The sequence below is a fragment of the Podarcis raffonei genome, chromosome 17, assembly GCF_027172205.1.
Source record: "Podarcis raffonei isolate rPodRaf1 chromosome 17, rPodRaf1.pri, whole genome shotgun sequence".
Lineage (NCBI taxonomy): Eukaryota > Metazoa > Chordata > Lepidosauria > Squamata > Lacertidae > Podarcis > Podarcis raffonei.
In genome coordinates, this window is record NC_070618.1 from 27,930,811 (window position 1) to 27,940,014 (window position 9,204).

General features: G+C 47.6%; 1 protein-coding gene across 1 annotated transcript; it reads right to left on the reverse strand.

Annotated features, from left to right (window-relative positions):
• Positions 1-878: 878 nt before the first annotated feature.
• On the reverse strand, positions 879-9,204 carry CDKN2B (cyclin dependent kinase inhibitor 2B). The gene is made up of 2 exons (XM_053371186.1): positions 8,876-9,204; positions 879-2,860 (listed from the first exon to the last, which is right to left on the reverse strand). The coding sequence occupies exons 1-2, from the start codon at positions 9,038-9,040 to the stop codon at positions 2,603-2,605; spliced, it is 423 nt and encodes a 140-aa protein (XP_053227161.1). The 5' UTR covers positions 9,041-9,204; the 3' UTR covers positions 879-2,602.

Below are 9,204 nucleotides of genomic sequence, written 5' to 3' on the forward strand. Positions count from 1 at the left end.
ATTTTATGCTGCTTCTACAATTAAGTGTTTTAAATTTGTTGTTAGCTGCCCTGAGCCCGGTTTTCTGAACCGGGAAGGGCAGGGTATAGATTAAAAAAAAAATTATTAATTTATTATTATTCCTAGATATCTCCTTAACAACTAACTTACACTTCCTGAATCAAAAGGTTGCCTTAAATAGTTGTTAGCGGTGATTTCCTTTTACAGGGAAGGCTTAGGGTACAATGATTTGCTTTCCTAGACAAAGCCCAGTGCAAATTAGGTGTGTACCAATCTTTATTAAACAACTGGGAATTAAATGTCTAACTTTGTCCATGGCTTCAATGCAGTCCTGAACTTTCTCTGGATTCCACACTATGCTAATAAAGTTATCTGCTTAAACCCCAGCCAGTGTACAAATGCAAATAAAATGAATTACTCTCTCCCATTTCAGCCGGTTTGACTAAGGTATTCCAGAATACCTATTGGGTATGCATGTTTTTTTATAGTGGTCACACAACGCTAGTAAAAGGTAAAGGTACCCCTGCCCGTACGGGCCAGTCGTGTCCGACTCTAGGGTTGTGCGCCCATCTCACTTAAGAGGCCGGGGGCCAGCGCTGTCCGGAGACACTTCCGGGTCACGTGGCCAGCGTGACGAAGCTGCTCTGGCGAGCCAGCACCAGCGCAGCACATGGAAACGCCATTTACCTTCCTGCTATAAAGCGGTACCTATTTATCTACTTGCACTTAAGGTGCTTTCGAACTGCTAGGTGGGCAGGAGCTGGGACCGAAAGACGGGAGCTCACCCCGCCGCAGGGATTCGAACCACCGACCATGCGATCGGCGAGCCCTAGGCACTGAGGTTTTACCCACAGCGCCGCCCGCGTCCTGAAACACAATGCTGTTGGCATACAAATGGCAATCTCTATCTTCGCTCACATTTAATCCAGATTTTTCCAGGAAAAACCAGATAAGTGAAAAGGAAAAAACTAAAACTTGTTGCCAATGACCCATTTGCAATGTATTCAATTTCTGTCTGGAAGCACCCCGACTGCATATTTAACATTTTCAGGGTCTCACGTTTATCCAGGCATTGCTTCCTTGAAACCTGATTGCATGGCGTTAATATGGATTATCTGTCTCATATAGTCAGATTGAAGGATTCATTCTGACACTTGAAGAATTCGAAAGTGTTTGTGTGAACTTCTTAAAAAGAAATTGGCGGATGAATTTTAAAAAAAGGTGATGTGTGTGTTATTAGCATTAGCCTCACAATTATATTGCAAAGGCCATCCTTCATCCTTTCCTTCCTCCGTTAATTTTTCCCTTGGGGCCTTCAAGGAAAAACTAACAGGCATAACTTGTGCAAATGAAAAACCATGGCAACGAAGCAGAGTGCATTTAGGCAAGAGGTGACAGGTTGGCACAATCTTCATTCTCCCCAATAAGGTAAAGGTAAAGGGACCCCTGACCATTAGGTCCAGTCGTGACCGACTCTGGGGATGCGGCTCTCATCTCGCTTTATTGGCCGAGGGAGCCGGCGTACAGCTTCCGGGGCATGTGGCCAGCATGACTAAGCTGCTTCTGGTGAACCAGAGCAGCGCACGGAAACGCCGTTCACCTTCCCGCCGGAGCGGTACCTATTTATCTACTTGCACTTTGACGTGCTTTCGAACTGCTAGGTTGGCAGGAGCAGGGACCGAGCAACGGGAGCTCACCCCGTCGCAGGGATTCAAACCGCCGACCTTCCACTCAGCAAGCCCTAGGTTTTGTGGTTTAACCCACAGCACCACCCGCGTCCCCAATACTCCCCAATACTACATTTCAAAGTGCTATTTACATTCCACACAAGGAACACTGTTAACATCCATAACACAAACCAGAGCAGAGCTTCATAATCTGAGACTGGGGCTCTTGCAGATGGGGTGTGTGTGTCTTGACTCTTCATCTCAGGCTCCTGAGTTGGAGCCCCACATTAGGCAAAAAGATTTCTGCAGTGCAGGCAGTTGGACTAAGTGAGCCTTTGTGGTCGCTTCCAACTCTACAATTCTATGGTTCTATGGCACCCTGTGCAAGGCACCCTGAAATGGATCTTCTCAATTTTTCACCCCCTTGGCTCAGTGCCCTGTGGGTGGATGGGGGTGTGTGTGTGTGTCTCCTGCCCACACTGCCCTAAATCCAGCACTGCTACACCAACCCCATCCACTGTGGGGAATCACGGTCAAGGATAAATGGAAATTGTTCATCCCGCAAAATCTGGGCAGCCATGAATCTCCAATCCCTGGACTATTGTCTCAGTTTCCTTTTAGAACATCATTGTACATGACTGGCATGGGTGAGAGACCAGGAGACACTGTCCCACGAACCGACATACCCATTCTCCATGCTTAGTGGAAGCATGTAAACATCTAACAAGCCACATTTCAAACGAAGCAGAATCGTAGAGTATGCTGGCGTCGAAATTGTAGCTCCATCTCCCTTGTCTCTGACGGGTGGCGTTCAAGAGCCAAGCCAAAGGGTCTTAAGTTTACGCGCCCGCGATTCTCCTCTGGCGGCGGCGGCGGGGTGGGGAGCTCTCGGCGTGGTCCTCTGACTTCATCCCGGATCTCAAGTCAAGACAGTTTCAGCCCGATGGCGCCTGGAGGTAAGCGACCACCCGGCTCTGGCCACTTTCTTCAGCTAAGTCCAGCGGGCGGCGTCCCCAGCGGTCCCGCACGTCGAAGCGAGCGCTCCCTCGGCGCAGGACCCGCAGCGTGTCCAGGAAGCCCCCGCGGGCCGCGTCGTGGACCGGGAACGTGCCCGTGGACGGGTCGGGGCGGTTGGGATCCGCTCCTCTCTGCAGAAGCAACTGAGCTACCCCGGGGTTCCCCATCATCATAACCTGGAGGGAAAAGAGGAGAGGAAAGTCAAGGTTTGCGCATCTTTACGCTTTCCGTCTAGGCGCTTGGAGCGGCCATGTTCTGCGGGCTGAAATGGCCAAGATCCTGTCCACCACTCTGCATTAATTAGCTCATAATAATTCTGATTAATTTTGGGGGGGGGGCCTAATCTGTGTACTGTTCATAGGAGCCAACTCCTATGGGTCGAGGCGGCTTTGTCCCACCAATAAAATATTTGAGGGGGCCGCCCCCTAAAGTTGATGGGTATTGCCATTCAAATGGTGTGTGCGCACCGCGTCATAGGATTATGTGACTGATTATTGGGGCGGGGCTTGCCTCCCCCCTATTTTATCCTGAATTGTTGTACCCTAAATTGGATCTGAACTTTAAAAGGCGCAGTGTCAAAGGGTAAAAGTTGAAAAGTCAATCATACGATCATATTATTATTATTATTTGCCCGCCCCTCCGTCTAAGGTCCCGGGGGGTTCCAACATTAAAGCGATATTAAAGAGAGTTTAAAATAACTTACAAACACAAAATAAGGCGAGTCCTAAAAGTACACACGTCAAGTTTCAGAAGCTAGGGGTAAAGAGTGTTTCCTTGAGGCGAAGCATCCCACAAACGCCTCGGAAAGTCTGGTAAGGACACCGCTAGACTTTATCCGGCCAAAGCTCCGTTTACTCCGCGCCCTTCGAAGGGACCATTTCGGAGAAATTGGCAAGAGCCTCTTTGTTGGAACTGGGCAAATCTCAAGAAACGGAAATGTTTCTGATAGACCTTTCTCTCTCAGGGATGGAGTAAGTAGTAGTAGTAGTAGTTTTAATAAGATTAATAACAGTAATAAGATTTTTAAGGGTGGTATCCGGTTGAGTCATTCATAGCGTGACACCCAGAAAGACGAACGGTGCATACCATTCAATTTTGGGGGGTGGAAACGCGTCCCATAAAACTGAAAATGGTGGGACATGCTTCCGAATAATAATAATAATAATAATAATAATAATAATAATAATAATAATACATAATAAAGCACGCTCGGCTTTATTTTAATACTTTGTTGAAAGCCACCCAGAGTGGCTGGGGAAACCCAGCCAGATGGGCGGGGTATAAATAATAATAATAATAATAATAATAATAATAATAATAATAATAATAATAATAATTTAGTTTTCTTTCTTTCGAGGGAGTTATTCAGAAGGATCCCAGCTGGAGATAACAGGATCCATGTCTTCTCTCTCCACCGAGGCGAATGTATTCGCTTCTGCCGCTTCATTCCCATCGAGAAGGACGGCTCCCACGGAATCAATCTCAGCCCAAACTGGCGCGCACGTTGCGCTTGCTTCGGAAAGGCGGGTCTGCAAACTCTCCAGATGGGCTGTAGTGAGTGGGGCAGTTCTTGAGCAGCAAGGAAAACCGGAGAGACGAAACGAGCGAGGAAACCAAGCGAAGAAAGGAAACCTGAACTAGCAGCGGGGTGTGAGCGCAGCCACTCTTATCAAATGCCAAATATTGACATTTTTAATGTTATAAGAAATAAATGTTTACCAAAGGCCTGGATCTTCAGGTGGTGGTTTTCTTGGAGGGAAGTCGGAGTCTTTTAAAAAAAATAAAATAAAATAGGGCTCTTTATGCCTGCAAGGTTGACGTTTGAATCTAATGCTAAATTAAAAGCTGCAGCCATCTCTAGGGACGAGTGCGAAGCTGGACGGACGCAAACGAAACCTCTGCTTGACGAACAATTTTGCCTCAGACCCTAAAAGGACTAAAAAGCAGTATTATTTTATTTTATTTTTTGCATCCTTCCGCGTTGCTCTCTGTTCACAGCCCAGCTGAGGCGGAGTAGGTAGAGCAAATCGATTCACAAACGCAATGCAATAACTCGCGGTGATGCGTGGTCGTGATTTGGAGAGGGAACGAGCTGCTACAACTGGAAACATGAAAGCTGCCCTTTTTCATTCAGTCGGGCTAGCATCATCAAGGAAATGTGGCCCACCCCACTTCAGTTTAATACAAGGACTGACTGGCATTAGTAACAAAGGTATTATTTCCAAAAGAGGCGCAGTGAAATAGAAGTCTACCAGAATTCACTTTTCTTCCCGGAAGCCGGATCAAACTATAGACGCGAGGAGGAAAAGTGAAGACGCGTCGCAGCAGAGGCTTTAAACCAGGCATAGGCAAACTCCGGCCCTCCAGATGTTTGGGACTACAATTCCCATCATCCCTGAACACTGGTCCTGTTAGCTAGGGATGATGGGGATTGTAGTCCCAAACATCTGGCGGGCCAGAGTTTGCCTATGCCTGCAGTTTAAACCAAAGATGGGGAATCTGTGGCCCTTCAGACGTTGGAATTCCAGCATGGCCAAAGGTTAGGATGCTGAGAAGTTGCAGGTTTGGAGAGGTGCCGGTTCTTGCACGGAGTTAACCGCCTGATTGTGCTAAATCGGCACCATTTTAAAAACAACGCATTTGTTTTTAAAATGAAAAAGCAGGACCTATTGCTCACTCCGCTGTAAAAGAAAGGATATCCGTGCGGGTTGTGTTTTTATTTTAAAGCAGACTTATTGTAATTCTAATTATACCCAAATCTGGACTGATATCTCTGGTCCTCTTTTTGCCTCTCTCTGCTTCGAAATGTCATGCCCGTTTTCTGCTTGACAATTCCGTTTTCTGCTTGATTTAATAAAATCGAAGTTACGATTAAGTGCAGCGGTTTAAGAGCGCGAACGTATCATCCGCGATCACTCGAAAGTAAGCTCCATTGAGTTTAAAAGCGTTGGAGGTTTGGGGGCAACTCAGGTTGCCGAAGATGGGCTTGCAAGCCTCAGTTAAAAAAACACGCAAGGCTGGAAGGGAGCCTTACAAAATCCAGGGCGGGGCTTACTCCCAGGTTAATGCGGTTAGGATCGCAGGGGGGGGGGCAACTTGATTAAAATATTGGGGGGCCAACTAAGCCCTGCCCCGCATAATCGATCACATGATGTGGCACACACACCATTTGAATGAGAATTCCCCTCAACTTGGGGGGGGGGTCGTCCATGGGCGTAGCCACGATTTATTGGGTGGGGGGCAGAACCCAGTTATCTGTGACACAATTGGTCTGTTAAGTATTTTTATTTATTTACTTAATTGGCCCCTCCCTGCCTCCCCCTGGCTACGTCCATGGCAGCCTGGGCCCCTCAATATTTTATGGGGTGGGGGCCCGAAGGGACTTTGGCCCCTAGGAGTCGGCTCTCATGATTGCATGTAATACTCACTTTACATGAGCGCTAGCCTTCTGTTAACCTCAATGGGGCTTACTTCTGAGTAGACACGAATAGCATTTCATACCCGAAGTATTTTCTCTGTTTCGCTAGCTCATTTCACGCAGGTAGGTAGCCTTGTTGGTCTGCCGTAGTCGAAACAAAATAAAATAAAATAATTCCTTCCAGTAGCACCTTAGAGACCAACTAAGTTAGTTATTGGTATGAGCTTTCGTGTGTGTTCATGCAAAGAACTTTAAATTAATCGGTCAGTGAGGCTGAGTTGCCGCCGTCGGTTGAAATCTGAGCTGGATTTCTCGATCTCCAGCTACGGAATCAAAAAGTTAGAATAAAACCCAGAACAGAAAAGGGGAGGTAGTTTTCGAGAGATGTGTGACCCCCAGGTGATTTTTAAAAGCAACTTTTCCCATTGTGAAAAACAAAGAAACCCCGATGAGGTTAAATAAGAGTATAGCTGTCATCTTTTCCCTTTGCTTGCGAGGAATCCTATTCGGAATAAGGGAATTTCCCTGAAAAAGGGGGAAAGTTGACAGCTTATGAATAAGAGTGAGATGAATATGTATATGGTTGATGATTAATTCTAGATTTTAGTCTAATGTCTCCAGTCATTTCGGGGTTGCAGTGATTTTTCATTCTCTCTTCTCAGTCTAGGCAGACACCATATATTTGAAGCACACGACTCAAGCCCACCCCCACCCCCATTCTGTAGTTTCGTGTGAGGGGTAAACCACACATCTCAGGATTCTTGGGCGGGGGGGGGGGGATGTCATGTGTTTTAAATGGTTGCGTTTTATAAGGCTGAGAAGACGGACTTTGGGAGGGTCTCAAATCGTTTTGAGAATAAAACAGGACACATTCTGGTAACTGAATGTATTATTAGAGGGCTGGTTCTCCTCACTTGAAATGTTAATATTTGGTATTGAAATCTGTTTCCGAAGTGGGGATCTGTTCTATACAGTACAGTGGTACCTCGGGTTACATACGCTTCAGGTTACAGACTCCTCTAACTCAGAAATATTACCTCTGGTTAAGAACTTTGCTTCAGGATGAGAACAGAAATCGTGCAGCGGCAGCAGGAGGCCCCATTAGCTAAAGTGGTGCTTCGGGTTAAGAACAGTTTCAGGTTAAGAACAGACCTCCAGAACGAATTAAGTTCTTAACCACAGGTACCACTGTACTTCTGTTACGTAAACATAAACTGAAACAAGATCCTTATTTAAATATAGTATTTTCCAAAGAGGACACTGTGGTTGCTGTCATTTGGCGGTGGGCGCGGGGATGAGAGTCCGAACCTGGGACAGCGATTGCTCCAATCATTTTATTCTCCAATCATTTTGTTCACCTTTCTATTTTATTTTATTTATTTTTAGTTTCCTCGGATAGGGCAAGCTGCGCAACATGGACCCAAACTTGGGGGTGGCTCGAAGCCAATCCTCCAGCGTTTAGGGTTCATCCGAACAACTTTTCTAACTTTTCATGGATCCATTTGCCACTGATGGACGTTAAAAGGGTGGATGTTAAATCTTGTCCCCCCTCCCCCAATTTTAAACAGGCTGCTCGCTCGCTAGGTCAGTCAGCAGCACACACAAACTGTGATTAATTGCTGTATTTCGGATCTGGGTGTAATCTGGTTTGACGACTCCTCTTCCACCTGAGCTTGGGTGTGGTTATTTTTTGGGCGGGGGGATGATCAGCCCTGTGTTTTGGAACGGGCCAAGTTTATAGGATCCATCGTGGGCTGAGCCTAGGAAGGTAAATTCCAGTGCCATCGAGGGACTTCCGAGCAAGCATGTTTTGGATCAGGGCCCTGCATCGAGCCGATAAGCCTTCTACTTCCAGGAAGGTGATTTTAAAGCACACCTGGGTGACTGCGTGCACGCCATGCAGTTCAAAGCACACATACCCCTTCCAAATCCTGGGAACCTTAATTCACCCCCTCCCAGAGCTTCAGTTTGTGTATTTATTTACTGCAGCTAAATCCCACCTTTTTCCTCCAAGAAGTTCAAACGGCCTCTGTGGTTCTGCCCCTCCTTGTTTAATCTTCACAAGGACTCTGTGAGGTAGGTTAGGTCGACAGAAGGCAGTGACTAACTCCAAGGTCACTACGAGTGAGCTTCAGGGCTGAGTGAAGATTTGAACCCTGGACTCCAAGGTCCAAGTCCAGCACTCTAACCACGGTACTATGCGGGGTCCTCAGCACCCTTAAACTACAGTTCCCAAGTTTCTTTGAGAGGGATGGATGCGCGTTAAATGTATGGCGTGCGCATAGCTAGGAATGAACAGCTACTAGGATCTGAGACTCACTGGACACGGGTTGACTATGGGTTGTTAAAACTAACCCCCTCCCCAAAATCAGCCCCTCTCCGCAAAGCCCCCAATAAATCTAGTTTAGCCCCCGAGTGCTACGAGGTACTCCGCACCTCTAAACCTCACGTTTAAAATTTCAGCCATGGGCGGGATCAGGGGGTCAGCTGCCCTGACCTAAATCAAATAATAATAAAAAATACTTAAATTAAGGTAGAAATGATCAGAATATTTGAAAAGATTTGACCATTTATTTCCTGGCCACTTAGAGTGAAAAGCAAGTCAATTGGTGTGGAGACATTTCATTCCGAATTTGGTCGACAGAGAATGGCGACTGGTGGGTGTCCTGCCCGCACCCCAACTTAAATCCTGGCTACTCCCCCCCCCGGCAGTCTCTCACCCACCTATCTATGGTTCTCCGGCCTTCCTCCTACTGTCCCCGGACGGACCTACCTGGATCGGGGCCCTGCCGAAGCGATTCACCGCGTTGGGGTCCGCCCCACCATCCAGCAGCCGCCTCAAGGTCTCCAGGTCTCCCCGGGCAGCGGCGTTGGCCAGCTCATCCGCTTCGCCGGGGCCGCCCCCTCCATCCATGTCCGAGCCGGGGGCAGGATCCATCCCACGAAGCCGAAGACCTCACTGGTTGTCAGTAGGGCATCTATGCAGCCGGCCCTTTGGTGCCCTGTTGCCGGGCTCCCTCAAAGGATCCGTCAGATCATCAGAGGGATCCCTCCCGGCGTCCGCGCAAGGACGCAGCAGCGATCTCCCCTCCTTCGCCTGTG